Here is a 22129-nt window from a genome sequence, read left to right as displayed (position 1 = left end):
ATACTTAATGAAAGCATCCTGATGGCTCAGAAAGACACAAAGTCTCTCAGAGCCGTGGTCGATTCAGGCACTCTGAGATTCAGGCATTCAGCTACAAAGCAGGTGCAGAAAAGGAAAAAATTCTGGGCATTTGGTGAGGAGCTGGAACAGGCTGTGGCTGCCCCATCCCTGGAAGTGTCCAAGGCCAGGTTGGATGGGGCTTGGACCAACCTGAGACAGTGGAAGGTGTCCCTCACGGAATGAGATGATCTTAGAGGTCTCTTTCCACCCAAACCATACTGTGATTCCATGATTCTACATTGGCTGAAGTGGAATATTCAGCAGGTACTGAGAGAGAAATGTGAAAGTGCAGCTTTAATAAACTTCCTTCTTCCACTGGGGATCCCAAAAACCAATCTTAACACCAGTGATGACAACAACAATCATCAGCAACATCCTCCTCTAACAAATTCCCTTACACAGCACTCAGTGGAAACGTGATGATGCCCAAGATATCTTTGTGCCTTTCCCAGGAATTTTACAGCAAAATCTGGCCCTAATTTCTTAAGCATATTTCTTTTATTTTTTGGTATAGAATGATTCTATCAGGAAATGCATTGAGCTTCTGGAATGAGTAAGATGAATGAAATTTCTGTGATTGGGCCCTGCATCACTGAGCTGGCTGTGATGCCAACGGCTGAAAGGAGCAAGGACAAAGTGTGAAACAATTAAATAAAGGCCTTGTGAGTGGCCTTATCTTTTAATCCTGACTGTTAAGATTTTTACAGAGGGTGAATTTTCTGACATCAATCTCATGTCAGAAACAAGTAAGAACAGCTGAAAACCATACCATTCCTAATTTCTGCATTGCTGAGTCTCAAACACATTGCCCAGTGATTGCAAACCTGTAATGGGGTCCCAGTGGCCCATGTACATGCTGAACAATAAAGACAGATTTATAGAGGTACATAGCTATAACAGCCTTATTTTTATTCTTTTTAGCTGCACATTCAACAGCATCTTATAAATCTAGTGAGACTGTAAATCAAACCCAGTTATTTACTTCAAAGCAGTTAAGTCACCCACTGTTAAAATTAAAGCATAATTCAGCTGCAACAGGCATCCCATCAGGCACGTGGCCTCGGAGAGCTGCCGTGGGGACACGGCCTGGCTGCTCCAGGCTGTGACATTCCCTTCCTCCACCCACCTCCCACCCCCTAGCACTGCCCCCTGCATGGGTTATGAACCCTATAAACCATCATCACACCACAGTAAAGCCACTTGAAACGTGTTTTTTCCCACAGACAGGCTAAGCAGCAGATGATTGCAATGCAAAGAGATGCCAATAAATATCTGGAGTTGCTTTCACAGTGCTAAGTATTTAAGGGAAATGATTTCCAGAGAAAGTCTGAACAGTTTAATACCGGGGGTAAGCAACAGTGCTTTGAGAAATACTTTTTGGGGAATAATTGAGAAGTGAATTATGCCTGACAACTCTTTAAAAATGGGTTAGGCAACCCAGGAAAGGAAACTCTGCACGTTTTTAGTAGAAGGCAACATTTGTCAGAGAACACCTTCACAGCATCCAGAATTGCTGCAGGTTCTTGCAGGGACCATGCAGGCCTTGATTCTGTAGGGTAATTTCATCTGCTGCCCACTCCAGCTGCTGTTAGCCATAAATGGTCTAGACAATAGGAAATGCAGGACATGCCATGACCCACTGGTGTAAGCCATTCCCAAGGGACATTTTTACTTAGTTTTAATCAGAAGCTAATACTGACCCCAGAGTATTTAATTTTGGTGTACAGACACATTCACATTGGGCACAAAAGTCTTTGTCTTCCTCTCAAGCATGTTACAGGAAAAAGAGAAGAATAATGCTTGCAGCAATCAAAGAAACAAACAAAACACACTACAAAAAAATCAACCAAACAAACAAAACCAAAAAAAACCCCCCCAAAATTAACCAATCAATTAAAAAAAAAACCACAAAACACCCCAATATTGCTAAAATAAATATAACTTGTTTTTAATATAATTAAAATCTGCATATAGAGACCATTTCAAATCCAGCTTGAGAATTACAACCTAAAAATATTCCCAATATTAAAAAAATGACCTGCACAGTTAGCAAACACACACATAATTTCTTCACAGTATTTTGGAAACAAACCCCTATCATGTACTTTACTAGATAAAAAATCCTCTTTTTTAGGGCTGCTAAGGAAAGATAAAAAATTGCTTCTTTCATTAAGGACATTGAGCATTTTTCTTCATCTTTTCCTTTTCCCCTAGCAGAGGGATCATCACACCATGCCATCAGCAGGCTGGCACTCCTGCAGGACTCTGAAACCACTGCTCAGCACCTACAAAAGTCATCTGAGAAAAACAAACAAATAAAGCCCTTCCTGCCTACCAATGCTGCCAACAGACAATAATGAATGCATCCCATGTAAACATTACCTCATCCTCCCTCTCTCCCTCTCTGTCCTTTCCTTTTTTTTCACCCACTTATTACATATTTTCAATATAAGAAGAGTAACCTTTGAGAAGACTGCTATTCATTATATGTGACCTCACCAACAAGACAGACAACTGCCCAGACTTAAAATATTGACATTGTTACTGCACTTAAAAATAATATAAAATTTCCTCGTGAACTTATTTCCAGCAATATAAGAAATAAAAATAAAACATGGCTTTAGATTTATACATCAATTATTTTTCTATCCATTTTCAACGAGACATTGGGCCACTGCTTTTTTTGTTGTTGTTTATTTATTTCTCTCATCACCCCAACAGTGCTGTTATTGGGCATTGTCTTAAACCAGAATGGCACCACAGATCCCATTAAAAGTCTCATAAATCCCTCACAGAGCCAGTGCTCCCAGAAATATGACTCCAACTCAATGTGCTTGTATGTCAGAGCCTGACCTTTGCTTTCAGAAGGCTTCCAGCCCAGCCCAAAACCGCCTACCCCAGGAAGATGTGAGCCCATAATCCCACCTGTCCACACCCCCTGAAGCCCCAGGTACCTTGTGCCAACCACTCCCACCTTGTGCATCCCCCAGCATTTTGGGTTTAAACCTCACAGTGTCTGTTATTCTCTGTTATTCACAGAATCTCTGGGTTGGAAGAGACCTTCAAGATCATCAAATCCAACCCAGCCCCAACACCTCAACTCACCCTGGCACCCAGTGCCACATCCAGGCTCTGTTGAACACACCCAGGGATGGGGACTCCACCACCTCCCTGGGCAGCCATTCCACAACTTTGTCACCCTTTCTGTAAAAACCTTTTTCCTGATATCCAACCTGTATTTCCCTTGACATAGTCTACTTAGAGGGGAAAGACACAACACAGCATGCTGCCTTTCTTCCTGCATCACTGCTCCTTTCATGTAAACAATAGAAACAAACTGTCCCAACCCCTGCAAAGTGCAGAGGAGAGACACAAATCTGCACTGCACCCTGCCCATGTCCCCTTGGATTCCTCCTAGCAATAATTTTACCCAATACAGTTTTGCCTGCCCTGATGTGAGCTCAGCTCTGTGCTGAGGGATCCCACAGGCAGCACAGGCCATGGTGTGCCCTGAGTGGAGCAGGGGCTCAGCCCCAGGTGCTCCTCAGACCCTCATCCCTCCAGCCTGCAGCAGCCCTGCTCTGCAGAGCACAGATCACAATGCATTCACAGGCTGTCATAAAACACATTTTCTATTACTTCATCTTGCTTGAGTTGCCTTTTCTCACTGGGTTTGTTTCTAAAGGTAAGGCAGGGGTTGTGACTGTTTAAAACAAATCTCAGTTCTGCACCCAGTTGTACAGATTCAGTGACAAAACAATATCACCTCTGAAGAGCCTTAAAAGGAAAGCAAATATTTTCAGTACATGCAGAGGAAAAAGGCACTAAGAGAAAAGGCACTAACACATTATAAATGATACTTATCTCCTTATACATCAATATAAAATTATACCTATCTCCTTATATATCAGTAGAAAATTATACCTATCTCCTTATATATCAATAGAAAAAACTCCCCAAAATTAAAAAGTGTGATAATGCATTTAAGTAAAAGAGCAATAAATGACATTCAAAACAAGTCCAAAATGACCAAAAAGAGCAGGATGCCCTGAACTGTCAATTGTGGCACAGATCCCCATCACTCCTCAGTCAGCTCATTATTTTTGCTTACACAGTGTGACAGAAATGTTATGGAATCACACATGCACAGGGAACCCAAACTTTGTCCCCAGCTCAGAACTGTCACAGTGGATGCCTGGCCCAGCACACAGAGTGGCAGCTGCTGGGTGACATGCTGACAGCACTCAGGGCATTCATTTTATGCAAGCAAACTGACCCTTTGCATATCCTGTCCTTATCATTTCGTTGCTTACAATGGTCCCAACACTTTCTTTTTTCCCAGAACAAAGAAAATCAGATTTTGCCTTTAGCAAAAGTGATATACTTCAGGCAGAACAGTTGTTGCATGCAATTTGTCAGTTTTAGAAACATGCTTCACTCAACCAATAAGAATGTGCAAGAAGAAACAAGATTTTATTACAGTGAACTCAACTGACAAATAGTGAAAAGGAGAAACTCTGTTGTTACATTTTATTTATTCCATGATGCTGACACGATCCATAAAGTTTTCAGCATTTCAAGTTCTACTCCAGAGCTGAAGTCACAAGAAAGTTCCAAATAAATTTGTTTCATTCCAAGTGGAAATCCACAATTTCAGGTATTGAGAACAAAACCAATATTTCCCTGATCTGGAGATATTATTTGTTGAGCCAGTCTTTGCTTCTGCCAGTCAAAGGAGTTAAAGACTGAAGAAAGCAATCCTATATTAAATCCCCACAATCAGATGGAGGTCTTAATTTGTCATGTCCATCACAATCTAAATAATAATCACAACTCTGCAAAATATGCAATTCATCTTTTTGTAAGGGCTCCTGACGAAGTGATAAGGAAAGAACAAATCTGTTATTTATTCTGACATAGACAAAGTTTTTGGTGTGTCTCTGCCACAGGCTCCAGTCCAGCACAGAAATGCCCAGGCTGCTGTGAGCACAGAGAGCAGATTAGGCAGGAGCTTAAGGTGCTGTAGCAGCTGGTTTTAATTTCATCACATATGTAGCTTCTCTTTCAGATTTGCTGCCACTAGTGCAGTTATTCAGTGCTATTCCTTTCTGAAAAGCATGCTCTCTATTTACCCTTTTCCCTGCAGTAGAACAAAGCACCAGATCAAAACCTGAGTTCCAAACAGCGATTTCCAGAGGCCACAAGTTTGAGTTGCACATTTGTGATTCTAGTCCATTAATCTTTTCATTCCATAAGGCACACAAACAGATCTTTATTTCTTTTATTTTTTTTTTTCTTTTCCTGCTGCTTCCCCAAGATTTACAGCAGGTGGAATGTGTGGTTCAGCGGTGCCATCCCCTGTGGGTCACCTCCCTGCAGACTCAGATCTCTGTGCAGCACAGGGAATTCCTAACCCTGCTCAGGATCATTGCTAACAAAATCCTGTCCCCTCGTGGCTTTAGCTGCTGATAAATCCCTCTCTGGGATGGACTTTGGTCTGCAGTTGCTCAAGTGCTTCATTTTTATATCCAAGCATGGTTCCAGTGATGATGCTGGATGTAAACAAACCGTATTTTGGAGTTTATAGTTTTTATGTCCCCTTTGCTCCTATAAAGGCACAAGCACTTTCAAAGGAGACACACACTTTTTAAAGTTTCCTGCAATGTTGGTCTGTGCCTCAGGAAAAATCTTTAGGAGGCAGAAGAACTCATTTAATGATACAATCCAAAGTGCATTATGAAAAAGAAAAAAAAGCCCAAAACCAAGAATTCATGACTTCTTCATTTGACTCCAGTGGAGTATTTAAGGTTTTTTATGAAATCTGAATTAAATATTTGCAATAATAAATAAATATCTGTATGGAAAATTTGCTTTCAATTAGTCTAAATGAAGCAAACTTGGCTAGCAATTTATGTGATAAAATATCTTTGCATTTACAAAGATATTTTACCACACAAGAAGACAACCACTGGCTAACTCATAGGAGATATGAAATTTATAGAGACAGTGATAAAGTACCAGCAGAAAGTAAAAAAATTATGCATATGTAATTAGCACACTGAAATATTAATAATTTATTTTATTGCCATTAAGAAAGTTTCCAAGAGTGCATTTGAAGGCTCGAGTCCATAAACAACTTTACTGAAATGAGCAGCTTACAAGTGTTTGTCTCTTATTTATCTCCTATATCTCACCTCCTTGGAAGAAAGGCAGAAGGAGAGCTCCTGGGAATACTGAGGAAATGTGGGATAATTCCAAGAACAGTTCCAGTGGCTACCAAGTAAAAAACAAAATGAAGCCAACACGGTGCATGTGAATGTCAAAGTTTTATGGAAAAATGTGAGTCCAGTCCCATAAAACATGAAATAATTAATGCCACATTTCAGGAAAAATAAATGAATATGGTTTTTGTACTTCAGTACTGCTGTATATGAAGATATAAGTGCTTTTGTAAAATATTCACTACAAAACTGTGATTTACATTAGCAGGAACCTAGTTATCTACACATTACATCTCTACAGTCCCCACATTTTTTTTATTCTACCTTAAAAACCTTGTTAATAAAATCAAAATGCTACTGTTTTACAAGCAGCATAATAATTCAATTTGACAGAGACAAAGAGTCCCCCAGATTTCTGACTGATAAAGATAAATTTAAGTGGTTGCTGCTACTTTGACAAAAAAGTCCTTTTTTCTTTACAAAACCCTTCTGCTGCTGTGGGAATTTGCTTTCTTGCTCTTGTATTTCCTCCCTGGTGCAAGAGCTCTTCCACACAGGATGGGTTGGGATGTAAGGAAGACAGAAAAAGATCCAGTCATGTCCCACTTTAGGACAACAACAAATCTGGAATTAAGAAGAAAGTCCAAAAATGGTGAGCTAAGAAATTGATAAAGCAGGGAAAAGGGAATATGACAATTCAGCAATGAAAATTTTGGATCATTTTGCAGAGAGAGCATTCAGGAGACTGATCCAGGCAGAGCCCAGGAGTTTAGAGAAGGGGAAAAATACAAAACAAAACAAAAGCAATCCAAAATTTGCACTGAGAAATGCCACTGAGATAAGGCTTTTTCTTTCCTGTGCTCAGTCTGAGATGTAACTGTCCAGGACACCACCACTGAAGAGTAAATAAAGAACAGATCTCATGCCAGCTTTGATAGGAACAGGAGTCAGACACAGGGTTTTGACCAATGCCAATGCAAGATCAATTGTGCAAGCTGGATGAGTAACAAAGCTTGCAAAATAGCAACATCACATCTCTAAAGCTAAAAAAAATCCATTTGTGGCAATTAACAGTCAGTTAATAAACAGCTCTGGTGTTAAAAATGATTAAGTGCAGTTCACCTAGCTTTGGAGGGAAATGCCAGCAATTCAGGCTCTCTGCCATGGCAGCTTGGGCCTCAAAGTGACAAAAGACAATGTCATGGTGACAATACTCAAACCAGTAGAACAATTCCCAAGCCAGATGGAAAAGTCTGTGCCCAAAAGATGCAGCAAAAGTAGACAGATCCTTCACAAATAAGAGAAGAAAGGCCCTCTTAGGGTTACAGCTATACAGATTATATCCTAACTTCTGTGCAAACACCATTGAGAATTGAGGAACAGACCTGATTACATGAATATTATTCATTAAAAAAGGATAATCAATTTGCAGTACACACCGTAAAGGATGATGCCCAAGTGATTGTGCCTGCTGGAGCAGAAAGGTTGAATGAAGAGATGACCTACCCTTACCCTTCCACTAACCCTGATAACCATCAAAAAGGCTGTGCAGAACCAAAAATCAGCAAAGACAAGGAGAAAAAGAGAGGAGCACACTGATCAAAGGAAGTTTCTGTGCAGGCCTAAGTCTCTAAAGGAGTCCTGGCATTGCAGGGGACAGAAAACTCTCTGGAAAAGGACAATTATCAGATAGCACCATTTCCTGCACGAAATAAAATCCATACTGTGCTAGGAAAGCACCTTACTGAGACTGTGTCAAAAGTTCTGCAAGTTCAGGGACACCAGAATAAGGAATAAAACAGGAGCAAAGAAAACATTTCCTGCATTGTGGAGCATGAAGATCCAAAAAAAATTTGGGCTCAAAACATCTGAAAATTGAAGCAAAATGTAATCAGGGAAACATGAAAATCCCAACAGACATTGAGGAAAACATGAGGCAGGCTTGGGAAAGATGCAGCCTGACATCCAGGACAGAGATGGACCAAGGATGACCCAAGGGGATCAGTCCTGGTTCTCTGTGGAGCATCACCAAGTTCCAGAGCAACAGCCTGTGCTGGAACCTGTGTGAGACCACATTCACCAGCCACCTGGAAGAGAACATGAATCACAAGGTGATGAGGTCCAATAAAAATGAGATTTCCAGAACAGCAAACAGGATGGTTGTTTGGAAGAACTGCAGCACCTTAGGAGACTGACTGGCTGTGAAAGGAGATGGGAAATTCAAGCTGAATAAACAGTTAATGAGAAAATTATCCTAGTTTTGTATATTTACCCCTGGTTCTGTCTAGAGCACTTAAGAAGGAGATGTTGATACTATTAAAAAAAAGAAAAAATAAAATTAAAGCCAAAAAGCAAACCAAAGACCAAAGCCTACCTTTGGACAAAGCAAGAAAGTCCATTATCCCAAATCCAGCACTTGACCAGTCTTCTCAGAAAGGCCAGGACAGCAATGCCAGATCAGCCAGAGCTTGACAAGTCCACACTCAGGAAATTATTCTGTGATACTCCCTTAGGACACTCTTCTCACCTCCCACTGGGGCCCCCATGACTGATTCAGGTGCCCTGAGCACTTCTAGGGAGCCATGTGAGGTATAAATGACCCTCCACATGGAACCTTCTCCTGTCTGTGCATCCTCAAGGCACATGGGCTGTCTGTCACAGCAGGAAAAGCAAACCCACATCCTACAACTGTGTGACAGCTCCTAGTGCCTGTCTGGAGCCAAGTTTGGGGTAGACGATGTAGAAATAAACACTTTCCCCCAGATCTTCACAGTTTTGCTCCTGCAGAGTAAGCCAAACTTTGCTCTGATTTTCCATGAATATTCATGGCAATTCACAGGAATTTCTGACAGGAACTCCATCTCCAGTGCCTGGGGTTTCCTTCAGTCACTGAGCCTCATCAATGCCAAGGGATTACTGCAGCTACTCTGAGCACAGCAGAGTTATCCATGTTTATGGATAATCACTGCAGAGAAGTGGTTTAGCTCAGGAGCTGGAGGAGCCATTAGGGGGATCAAAATCAGGGAAGGAAACAGTAATGTACCCAAAGAGACACTCCTGGATCATGGTCAGATTCCCTGGGCTCACTGTCTGATGTTCTTCACTCACATCCAGAAAGTGGGAGATCCAAAAAGCCAGCCTGGATTGTGCCCAGCAGGTCAAGTAGAAGGTTCTGGCTCCCACAAGCAGAGAGGCAAATCCCTCTCCCTCCAGAGGGTCCAGCCCCTCCAAACCACCCCCTGCTCCCGACCTTGGCACGTAAAAACTGAATTACTACAGAAAAAACAAGATGTTTCTCTTCATCCAGAGCAGTCCTGCCCAAACACAGCTGCCAAGAGAAAAGCCTGTGCCCCTTCCCAGGGGAGGTGTGATCAGCTGTGGGCACAGAGCTGAACACAGGCACTGCAGCCTTGCTGGTGGTGAGCTGAGATAACTGAGTGCCAAGAAAAGCTGAATCAAACGTCAGCCAAGCAGAAAATATCATGCATCATTATTGAAGCATCATCCCAGAAGAGATTTTGTTATATTCTGCTGAAGAGTAGCAGCTAAAACCCAGGTTGTGCTGCCTGGTGCTGGTTTGTAGAGCATGAAAGGTGTGTGCTGCTTGTAATGATACAGATACAAAATGCCTCCTAAAATGAGGAAGAAGGAAATTCTTGCATCCAGAGGATGGTGTTCTGGCCACCTCCCAGCTCCCACACCAAAATATTAATGTAAGACTGCACATCATGGCTTTGAAAGGACAGAAAATTGGGAGATTTTCCACATTCATGCCATTAGAAAGACTTTTTGTTAGTTTGGGCCTAGAGATATCAGTTGAAATAAGTGATTGTTACTCACTGAAGTGGGCTGTGAGGTGTCAAGGAGCACCTCTGTTACCATGGGCAGAGGTTGCACCAGCCTCCCTGACAGGGAAATCACCTCTGAAAGCCCATTTGGCTCCAGTACTCCCTGCATACATCTTTTCCAAGAGGAACATTTCCAGCTTCTCTTCCAAAAACTTCTTGGTTTTAAAAAGACAAAGGTGAAGCAACGTGACAATGCCTGGCCTTGGCTGAGACCAAAATGCTTGTGCTGACCTGCAGAAAGCTGTCCTCGTGGGAGGGGATATTGATATTGAGATAATCAATATTTATGTACAAGGGGGCATCTCTGGAGCTGCATCCTGTTCTCCAGAGCAGAAAACACCCAAGGACAGGATCAGCCTCTGCTCAGCCTTTCCCCTTCTGCAGTGAGACACTGACCAAGCTCCCCAGTGCTGCAAGGGATCTGATTCCATCCACCTGGGACTCAACCTCTCCAAAGTGAAGCCACACTGCACTCCTCTGAGGGTGAGTGATGGAAACTAGAGGAATGTAATTCCCTTTCTTTTGTGAATCCAAAGCTTATGTTCAGTACCTGGAGCTGGTGCTGTGTGACCCATCATGAAAATGAAATAAATTTCATAGTCCCTGCTTTCCTAGATGGAGACTTTCATCTTTAAAGATGATCTATTTTCTTTGTTCCTAACTACAAGACTTACTTGCCTTCACTGAAGAAAACACTTTGAATAAATCTACTTCAAGCAGTCCCAATCACTTTGTATAACTGACTTTTCTAGCACTTTTTGTGTCAAATGCAGATTTCTTTTCCCACTAACAAAACGATTAGAAGATTGGAATAAAAAAGATAAATTCCACAAACACTGCTAAGAAAGCTTTTTATCTTTTGTTTTCCCCTAGAACTTTTAGGAATAACCAATTTCACACAAACACAAAAGAAAACTTCCTGTGAAGAACAGAATATACAATTTTATGTGAATCACCCCACGGCCCTGACCATTTATTTAGCTTGAGCTGGCAGAGAATGCAATTACACTAGAAAAACTTTTCCTTGACAGAGTAGCAAAATTAATTTGCCTCATCAGGTGTCGTGCTGTATGATGAAGAGAAACAGCAGAAATGTCCTGACAGGTAACAGAAGGTGGAGTGCAGAAAAAGGAGAATTTAAAATTAAAACTCAATTTTGCAGCAGCCACGAGATTATCTGGCAAATATACCAGGCAGAGCAGCATGAGATTCCTGCCATGTCCTGGCAGGAATAACTCCAGGGGTGTCTAGAGGATCCTAATTAGGTGAACAAAAGCAAGTTTCATGCTGCTGCTTCCTCTGAGGAGACATGCCCAGACCATGGGGATTGCTGCAGCTCCACTGAGCGACACAACAGAAGTGTCTGTGGATGTGTGTGCTGGGAAAAACACTGCCACAGCCACATCTGAGAGAGTGTGTCAGAGCTCCCAGCAAAGTTGTTTTATTCAAGTCCCTAAGCACTACTTCCCAAATCAAAATCAAAGGAAAAGTCAGAGCAAGTCTCTACAGTCAGCTCATGTGTGAGGGAATTATTATTCCTCATCTGAGTAAGATTGAGTGATCACCATGAAGTTTGAGAAGAATATTAGATACCACAAGCTGGTGTGTGCTGGCACTATGGAAAATGAGCAGCTCATTAATTCCAGCATTGTGTTCATTTCAAACCCATCCCAGGCCTTGGTTCTGCAAGCAGGTGCAGTGCTGCAGATCTGGCCAGCACAGGATCAGAAATTCCCTGGACACAGAGGGACAGGAACACAGGCTGGAGGGCTGAGGTCCACTCTGATGGTGCAGACATCATGACCCAACACACACACAGAGCTCAAAACAAAGCACATTTTGCCCAGGACTGTGATTAATTTGATTTTTCTTGCTAAAAGGAAAACAAAATATCAATGGCTCAGTTTGATATTGAAAATTGAAAATGCACAATGAAATACTACCACCATGATCTTTAGGGTATTTGATGTCTAAAGTATAAAAAGCCCTCTAAAATAAACTTTAAACCCTAAAAAAAAAAAAAGAAAAAGAAAAAACCACAACAACTAAATAGAGGTAACAAGAAGACAACAAGGAAAAAAAAATCTGCAAATAAGTATATTTATGCCTAGGATAAGAGTACCCACTAAAAGTATACTCATACTCACAATGAATAGTGAATCAAAAGATCCACAATATCCAAACCCTATTTTCTAAGAGTTTTTTTTTAAATTCAATGTCTATTAAAATACATATAAAATTAGGAAAATAGGTTAGAAAAAGACCCTCACCCTGCATCAATGAGCATACCTAAAAACTGCTATCTTGATAGTCCAAAGGACAATCTCAATGAAGAATTTATCACTTTTGCACCTCTAAGAGTTATAGTCAAATTTGTGGTTTAAATACTCCTGAACTCATGGTCAGAGGGTTTGAAATCCTTTCAGAGATATTCCTTGATGCACATCTCCCCTTAAAATGATTTTTCCAAAGCTTAGATCAAGAAATAGGAAGAAAATCACTTTTTTCATTCCCTGCATGACATTTTGCAGTCTGCTCACAAGTTAGTGCTGATGCCTAGAAAGGCTCCCTGGAACAGGGGCTGGACAGAGTTAAAGGAATCAAGTAGGGATTTATTAAAAGGTCTTCAAGGACACACCTTGGGCAGCACAAGAGCCTGATCAGGGCTACACCCAAGATGGACTTTCACACTTTTATAAGTTTTGGGCCATTTCCATATTGGGGTCAATTGTCCAATTACACCTTCAGGTTATGCAGTCCCATCATCTCAGTTTTCTCTCCTCAATTCCTTGGTGTTTACACTTTTTGGACCATTTTTTGCAATGGTGTTGTTGGCTCTCAGGCTGGGAAAGGATTGTTTTGTCTGACTAGGCTGTGAAGAGAACGTGCTAACACTTTATAGGAAGTCCAGAGTTATACTAATGCAGTACAGAATCTAAAAAATACAAAAGCTAAAACTGCAAGCATCAGTGTGTGTGGGGATGAGCACCTTCCTCATTGTCCCACAAACTGAAAAGCTGACTGAGGAATAACACTGTAATGCAAAGTCTAATTCAGTGGGATGACTTCAGGGATTTTTAAATTTATTTTCTTAATTAAAAAAAAAAAAAAGAGGCAGCAGCTTGTTTCCAGTAAGTCAGGAAGTATTTTGGTATTTTTAAGAGCTAACATACCTATGACAGTTGGTGTGCTAAATCTGATTCCATTTCATTGTTAGCATTGTCCCAATAGCAAAGAATGACTCTTGAGCTTTATGTAGCACTGTTTTGCCAGAGAAAAAGAAGCCTTTTACATTTCTTCTTCCATTGCACTGCTGGTTTTGTAACTCCCATACATTACAGCCAGTCTATAAAACCACACATCTTAAAAACCTTTGCATAGATGCAAACACTACAGCTCAGGCTGAACGTGTGAGTGACAAACCCTAAAATCACCTCAGTATGAGCTGCAATATTCAATGCCTCAAGGCTGCTTCCAGCTGCAAGCCCAAAAGCATTTCTGCAGGCTCCTGCTGGCCAGGACAGACACCCCTGCTGTGCCAGATACTCACTGTGGAGGTTCTGGGCGATGCCCACTGCCCACTCCTCGGGTGAGGTCCCAGCTGTGGAGATCCTGGAGCACTTGAGCTGGCTGGAGAGGTCTCGGGACTCCAGCCAGCACAGGGTGTCCTCTCTGTAGCTGTAGTCCAGGCTGACCACTGCAGAGCCCTTCCCAGGGCTCCAGGCAGACATCCTGCTGCCATTCAGCTGCAAGACCTCAATGGCCTCGGGGCTTGCAATCAGAAGAAGAGGAGGTCTATCAGCAGGCTCTGAAAGCAAAGTCAGCAGAGTTTAAAGGATTAACAGGCTGTGGTGCTTCATTTTTATCTTTTCGGTTCTAATGTAGCTTTTAATGTTCTTACCTGCTTGTTTTAAGATAGGTAATAAATTGGTTTTGTTTTTATTTTCATAACTATCATCTATTCCCAATTATTAGTCTGTTTTATCCTGCTGTTCCAATGGTTCACATCATCAAAGAAAATTAATTACCCCAGCCTCACAGCCTCTGCTTAATTCCAAGTATCATTATTGCAACAGTTTTCATGCCTAAGTCATAAAATGAAATACAACTTATGTAAATTATTTCTATCCAGATTAGTGGAATTTCAAAAAGAATTAAGGCCAGAAAAACCCACAGAACTCACGAGGACACATGAAATTGTAAGATGCTTTTTATATAAGAGTCTATAAAATAGGACAAAAATCTGAGGAGTGGGTGCCACTCAAAAAAGTTCTAACCAACCTGACAATAAATCCAGTACAGTGAAACCTTAAAACATAGAAACTCTGCAATTGAGGCACATGTGGAAAAAAACTGTGTTGCCACATCAGGAGCTCTCACCCCAATGTAATCTGCTTGTTTTAAAAGGAAAGCATCAATGTTTGAACACTGCATGGGCATACAGCACTTTCAGTCAACATTCCACCTAATGGAGTTCTCAGTTTTTCACTAAGCAGTTCCAGATGTCTAAATGGTGGAAAAAATGGCATAAATAAAAGGATTTGACAAATGGTACTTCAACAGCAGGTCTGACTAAAGAGAAAAGAATATTTCAGTGAGTACAGTGCTCAGTGGTCTCACTCAAAGGCACAGCAAATGTGTTCTGTTCTTTGGTAATATCTGCTTTCATTTAAATATCTTGCTTTAGTTTTTTTATTTATTTTATCATGTAAAAAAACTCATGTCTATAAAGCTTCAGTGTGTATTCTTTCTAATATGGATTTCATTTACTCAGTTATTCCCATTCCATAATGTATATTCTGTCTTGTTACACATCCTGTCCCTGCTCAGTAAATCCCACGTGAACATTTGTAAATCCACACTCCTGCAGTTCTGCTTTGGGAACTTACTGCCTGCCCTCACCATCCTCACATTCACTTCCACCCACCAGATCAGATCCCAGCATTATTTTTCTTTGAATTTCAGAAGATATCCAAGAGCTGCAGTGTCGCCTGCAAACACGAAAGAACCAGGCGCACACCGCTGCTCCAAGGTGAAGAACAAAAAGGGAAGTTTATTTCCTGACTCCAACATTTATGGTTTTCCAAAAGTGACAGTGGATTGGAGGGTGACAGTGCCGCCTCTCCAATGCCACTGGGCAAACCAACAGTCCATCAAGTCTCTCCTCCTCCATAAAGGAATGCAAAACAATGTGTTATCTACAGAAAGTGTGTAAGAGAGTTCTCCACAAGGAGGTAAACATCAGAAGGCTTAGAAAATCCTAGAAAATCAGGGTGACACTGCAGGGGTTGAATTTCTTTGCAAAACAATCCCTTGAGGTGATGCCATGAGTGAAGCTCTCCAGTCTTGTTTGTTTTCCATTTCCAAAAGATAAAGCAGTGGGGGGCAGGGGTGTTTCACTCAGCAATTTTTTTTTGTTTGAAATCTGCCAGGTAGGTCCCTTTGCAGCCAGTGCCTGTGAATCTCTCTTTCCCCTTGTTCTTGGAAACTTTTGCTACCCCTGAGGAAAGGCAGATTTAGGAACTTCTGTCCCTATCACCCACTCACCCCAGGCTGGAACAAAAGGAGAGTTTTCATCTGCATCCTGCTGAGTCTGGGGATTTATTTTCACATCCAACAGCTCTGTGCTCAGCTTCTCTCTCCCCCCAGAATAACACCACTGCCTACTTCTGGATTCAATCACTCTTTCCCCAGCTCCCAGCAGTGTGGAAAGACCTTTATTATGATTTTTGCTCTTATTCTGTGTGCTAAGCTGGATATTTCCAGAGCCTGCAGTATCTAAAGCCTCAAAGAGAAGGCAGCTCACAGGGGCTGTTTGCAGTTTCAAAGCCACCAGGTGGTTTAGGGCTGGGAGAGAGAGCCAAATCTTTGCTTTGAACTGACCTCTTGAAAACTGTAACGAGGATTTAATACCTCACTAAACTCCAGAGAAAGGCTGTATTTTGGTATTAGGGTCTAAGACATAAAGGAATTCTTGAAAGGAATCAGTTCAACCCTCTTGAGCAGCAGCTGTAATCAACCCTGGCTGCAGACAAAGGTGTTGCAAGGACCTGTGCCATTGCCAAGAGGTTCTGCTCAGCAGGCACCATTACACATTAAAAACACAGAAACTGGATTACTGGCCTTGAAATTGTATTTTTAAAGCATAAATGCATTTAATTCAATGGGTTAAAGCAGTTAACCATGGTTTTGCACAGTAGGGTAGATTACCTGCTTCCTTCAGTGTTGCTCAGATAAAGATTGATTTCATAATTTGAAAAACATTATGTATTGATAATAAAATGGTGCAAAATATATACATTTTATAAAAACATAGAAATTACTTACTGTATAGCATAATGCAGATGAAAAACATCTTTTAGGAGATACTAAAAAAAAATCCTGATTTCACTCTCACAAAAACTGCTTGTCTGTTCCTGGAGAACAGATTCAACACAGCTCAAAAGTTTAGTGGACAGATTTAGGGTGAGTTCCAGTGAGCTGACAGCAGCTTTTCAAACAAATGGACTTCATGTGTGTTATTTTCACAAGTTTTCCTTTTTTTTTTTTTTTAATATTATAGGAAAGATAAGAAGTGAATAGTTCTTTAATCCAGGGAAGTTTTATGATTCATCCTTCTTGACTAAAATGAAAGCATCCTCCTTTGAATTATGTTTAGACAGAGTAGTGGAAAAGATGAAAGGCTTGCATTTCCCTCCTACCTGATCTTGTCTAAAATACAGATCAATAAGTGATGCCACAACAAATCAGAAATGAAGGTGTCTTGCACTGCCAACAGATTTCTCATCTGACAAAAACCTCAGAAATGCCAGCATTTTCTAATTTTTCCACCACAATAAACCCCAGAATTCAGGGTTTACAAACAGCTTCAACCCCTTTTCCTGGGCTATGCATTGTAAATTACAAGAGCTTTGCTGTCACCAATGTATGTGTCATATAAAAATCTGAAAAAAATACTGAAGTCCAAATTGTTTTTTTACATTAGTTTTGATGTTTAACCATAATGTACCTCCAAAATGGGTTGTTTTATTTCTAAAGTTTTAAAACTTATTTTCATGAGATTTTACAAGAAAATTGTGTTGTCAAATCAGTTAAACAGGGCTAATTCTTTTTTTTTTCTAGAAGCTAGAATTTATTTTTTTTTTCTTTAGTCATTATCAGTTCATCCCACTTTATCTACATGACAAATGTTTCTCACCACATAGCATTTCTCTGTAGATTGGCTTTGGAGATATAAAACATCCCAGGAACTTTTGTAAAACAGATGAATTTCTTTTCCTCACCTAGACATTCCCAATCCTGTAATTTTCTTTCCTTAAATACTCTTCTCATCACATGCAGACTTTGCAATTTAGGCATAAAAACCTGGTAAACAAGTAAGTTCTCAAATTCTGTTTGGAAAGCTGTGTTTTGTTTCATTTTCACCTCGGAAGAAACCATTAACTGCCTCTTTATTCATAAAAGAAAATATGCTTTAAAACTCTGGAAAAAACCCACAGTGAGCCCCCAGCTGTTTTGAAACCCATTTTAACATCCTTCCCAAAGGGAATGTGCAGCTAAAAGCTTTCAGCTCCAGAGTTATTGAATTGTGCTGAGGAAGAAAATGCAGAATTAATGAGGGAGAGACCTCAGCACCTTCCCAGCCGAGCCTTTGGCTGCCTGAAGGGCAGCAAGGAGCAGATTTTGGGGAGCTCTCTGCTAATTGTGACCGCCCCCAAATGTGCAGAGATGGTTGAGAGGGGACAGGCTCTGATGTCACCCAGCAGCTGATGGACCTGTGGGGTCACCAAGCTGTCCCCAGCCCTGGACAGAGCTCCTGCAGGTACCAACCTGCTCAGCACCTCACTGCTCCTCGTGGGAAAAATGGGAAAGGGGAGAAGATTTCTAGAAAGATGTGAAAACAGGTCTCAGAAACAGTAAAGAACTTCTGAAAATAGAAAAGTTACAGCAAGAAAGGACATGAAACAGTAGTTTGAGTTCTAGGTTTGATCAAAATAGACCTTAGGACTACAGAAAAATAGTCCACAGAAGACTACAGAAAAAAAATTAGAAAAATATTCTCAGCAAGACAGTAGAAGGTTTTAAGCTCAATAATGGAGTGTTGTGCATTGTTGTGGAAGGCACACAAGCATTGTGTGAAGCAGTGATGGGCTAGAGCAATGATCTATCAGCTTTAGCAAAATGCTATTGGCTAGAAAGTTTTTCAAATGCTCTGTAACAGAGAAATCTTTGACTACATGAGCTTTGCCATCCTCCAATTGTCTCAACCATGAAATGGGCTGATGCCACAATAAAGCTCAAGGGATGTGTCCCAGCAGTGCCATCCTGTTGGTGCAAACCTCCAACACACTCCTCAGTGCCCAGGAACCTCCCAGCTCGTTCCCAGAGCCAGCTGGGGCCTTGGTGCTCTGGGTTGTGTCGTGCCCAGGATCTCAGCATGGATGGAGGTTCATATTCAGGGCAGATCTGCTGTTATTAACGTTGAAAGCTGCACAGAAAGCCCAGCCTACACCTCTAGTGCTGCTTCTCTTCTCTCACAGCTTTCACACACAGAGCTGAATGTTCCTCAGCTCATTTTCTTCATCTATTTGGAAACTACTTTTGCCAAAGGTAGACAAAGCAGAGAGGCTGCTCTTTTTCCATATTTGCTTTAGGTTCTTTAAGGACAAAAACTGATAGGTTTTCTAAGGGCTGGGTTTCTTTTTTCCTTAGACACCTGCTTTTTTTTCCCCTTGGACTCTGTTTTTCTGATCCAAAGCCAGCTTTTTTCAAAAAACCAAAATAATGGGGAACACTCATTTCTGTGCAGCACCATGACCCTGGCTTTTATTGTCCTACAGGGATTTTTTGATTAATGAGTAGTGAATCCTTTCAGAAAATACCAAAAATGTGAAAACTTCTGTCAAATAAACATGATAAAGTAGCAAACACTACAGAGAAGCTCCTTATTAATGTGATTTGTTTCATCTTGACACCAACAGCTAACTACAACCCTCAGTTGTTACTCAGTTTTCTGTGTGTAAAAATGGGAATTAAAAGGGTCATCTCAAGCCCAGTACTGGCACCATGAGGATTTCCTGATCTAGAATTGCATTTTTGATTTTCATGAGGTGGAAAAAGAAGAATAATAAATTATTTTTACTTTGCATGGGCTGACTTATCTCACAACACTTCAGGGTTTTTATTTAAAAAATGTCCATGTAGGGATCAAGAAAAACCAGTATAAGCAGAAAAACACTCTTTAACTCTTAGTGGTGATCAACTAAGGACACATTTAGTAATGCTCTTTAGGTGAGGAAACCTCAAAACCTTCATTAGACCTATTTTCTGATGGCAAAATAGTTACAAAAAGGAAGCCTTAAAATATATATACAACAAACATGCAAAATATATAGAGCTGCACATGCTTCAGTATTGTGGATGCTGAATTCCTTAAGGAACTTTTTTTGTGTTTTAATATAAAAGCATTGTTAATTCATTATGCTGAATAAGAAAACACTGTGTACTCTATTGCCTCATTAAGCACAATTGACTAATTTCCTCAAATACCCAATCCACTATAAGTAATGAAAACATGCACTAAGCAACAAAAAGCCTCATGTGAATATGTATATCAGGAAATTCACCTCTTGGGATGATGCAAGGACAAAGCAACCTCATGTCTTTTTTCATCCTCAGGGTACAATTACCTCATGATCATTTCCCCTGTCTCCATTGTTTTCCCAGAGTAAACAGCCTTTTTTTGTTTGTGTGAGGAAAATCCTTGATTTATTTATGAACAGGGAAACTGGGAACTCTTCTAATCTTGGCTGAATTGAGTAATTTGCTTTAATTAATAATATCCAGATAATAACTTTTGATATTTCCCTTGGAGTATTGTCTTAATAAGTGAATATTTTTTTTCTAAGCTCGTTGTGCAGCTCTTTGTAGTGGAGTGAAGGAAAGTTCATCTCACCTGTGTTCATCTCTGTCTTTTCACATGAATCCTCAAGAACCAAACCACAAAATATCTTCAGGAAGGTAAAAAGAAATTAAAACTTACTATTTTTGGCCTTGCAGGACTTGTTGTCAGGCTGAAGCACATATCCCTCCACACAGCTGCAGGTGTAGGATCCATCTGTGTTTACACACATCTGGCCACAGCTGCCATACGTGTCACACTCATTCACATCTAAAGGGACATTAACAAGATCCAGTTTAGGGATTAGGAAAAAAGAAAGAAATTCAATAAAATTGAGTATTCTAAGCGAGTTTTATAAGTCATGGATCGTTTTGGTGGGAGGCCTGATGTTTTTCCTCTCCCAGACCATGAATTTATCAGGGGTGTTGGCTGTTGAAATCACTCAAGTAGCCAGAAAGAAGGGCAGGAGTTTTCAAGTTCAATAGCTCTTAATTTTGAAAGATAAAACCTTCATTATTTCAAGTAGTCTCCAATGCCTGCATCATGTCAGGGAGACATTTGGGTCCTTGTTAGCAGTAGAGATCACTAGTTATCAGCGTTGATGAATGGAGCAACATTTCAGGAGAGGAAGTAATTGATTACCCTTCTCAACCTATTTATGCTGGCAATGTCTTACAGTTCCTTAAATGAGCTGTCACCACGTCTCCATTAAACCACCATCCAACATCAAAAACTATACACTCCTCTAATAAATATCAAGAACATTTTTCTCAACTAGGGTATATAAAAATAATACCATAAAATCAAGATATGCTATTTAACAGTGGTTGAGGGTTTAAGCAATAAATTGACATTCCAAAAAAACCACCTGCTGTTTAAATTACTTCCTGAGATATATTTTTAATCACAAAACATGACAACCATAGAGACAAAGAACTTATAATAAATTATATTTATGAAGAATCTGGCTCAGTACTTTTAGTTGGAGAGAGAAGGGATTGGTAGTGAGAACATCCATAGGGCCAGAGAACTCCAAAATGATTATTAATAGAAAAAAAAAAATAAAAATAAAGCAAGAAACAAACACCTGAATAGAGAATGAAGAAGTCATATATTTCAAAAGTGGAAGAGAACAGTCTACAACTTAAGTCTACAAATAATTACTCCAAAATAATGTTCTCAGCTAAATTGTGCGACATTGGGAGGCTTCATTTATCAAATTCTAATCTAGGTGTGACTTCATGGCCGTGAGGTGAAACACTCCAAGTTGCAGAGGCTCTCCTGGAGGGGAGGTGTGGAGAGAGAGCAGCTGACACAACTGAGCAGCAGCTCCACAGCTGCTCCAGTCAGCTGAGCTTGGGAAATCCTAAAGGTAAGATGATGCTTGAAGCAAACATTGTTTGAAGCAGCCAGACCTGTACTTTTAGTGGTTGGCTAGTACAATTGTCTGTAAGCTTTTCCTGTTGGCTAAAAAGTTTTTAAAATGCTCTGTAACAAACAAAAATCTTTGGCTGCTGGCAGTATGTGAGCTGCTACCATCTTCCAACTGTCCCAACGATGTCATGAGGCCAACACTACAATAAAGCTCAAAGAGCACATCCCAACAGTCCTGCCCTCTCTGTGAAAAACCCCAACACACTGATCCTTCTGTGACTTCAGGGGAGCTGCTGCTGGGGCACAGGAGCACCAGAGAGTCAGGAGGGAGGTCCTGACTCTCATTTTAGGGACACTCTTTCCCATTCCCCAAAAGCCCACGCTTGTCCCTGACCAACGCCTTTGAAGAAGGATGAGGAAGCAACATTGCTGTGCTGGTTGTCCCCCAGCAACCAGGTGTCTCCCTGGCCATGAGGGCCAGCAGGGAACCATGGAGACACCTGGGTGTTGATGTCACCTGGAATTTCTTGTTTACCTGTGCAGCTCCTCCCATCAGCGCTCGTTTCGTATCCGTCGCCGCAGTAACAGCGGGTGCCGTTCCTGGTGATGGCACATCTGTGCTGGCAGTTCATCTGCTGGCACCTGGGGAGCAGCTCTGGGAATGGCAACAGAGCAACACGTTACTAAATGTTTGTGTTACCCCTAAATCTCCAACTTTAGAAACA

At 40.9% G+C, this 22129-nt stretch overlaps 1 protein-coding gene across 1 annotated transcript in view; it reads right to left on the bottom strand.

Annotated features, from left to right (window-relative positions):
* Nucleotides 1-22129, bottom strand: part of LRP1B (LDL receptor related protein 1B) — a 474765-nt gene that overhangs the window by 272966 nt on the left and 179670 nt on the right. Inside the window, exons 4-6 of the mRNA XM_050976996.1 lie at nt 21940-22059; nt 20172-20300; nt 13680-13937 (exon numbers count right to left, since the gene is read on the bottom strand). Coding sequence (XP_050832953.1) covers nt 13680-13937; nt 20172-20300; nt 21940-22059 — 507 coding nt within the window. The remainder of the gene's footprint in view (nt 1-13679; nt 13938-20171; nt 20301-21939; nt 22060-22129) is intronic.

This window comes from Serinus canaria, chromosome 7 (assembly GCF_022539315.1).
Source record: "Serinus canaria isolate serCan28SL12 chromosome 7, serCan2020, whole genome shotgun sequence".
NCBI classification, from domain to species: domain Eukaryota; kingdom Metazoa; phylum Chordata; class Aves; order Passeriformes; family Fringillidae; genus Serinus; species Serinus canaria.
Note: the sequence above shows the minus strand (reverse complement) of the source record. Positions and strands in the feature narration are given on the sequence as shown.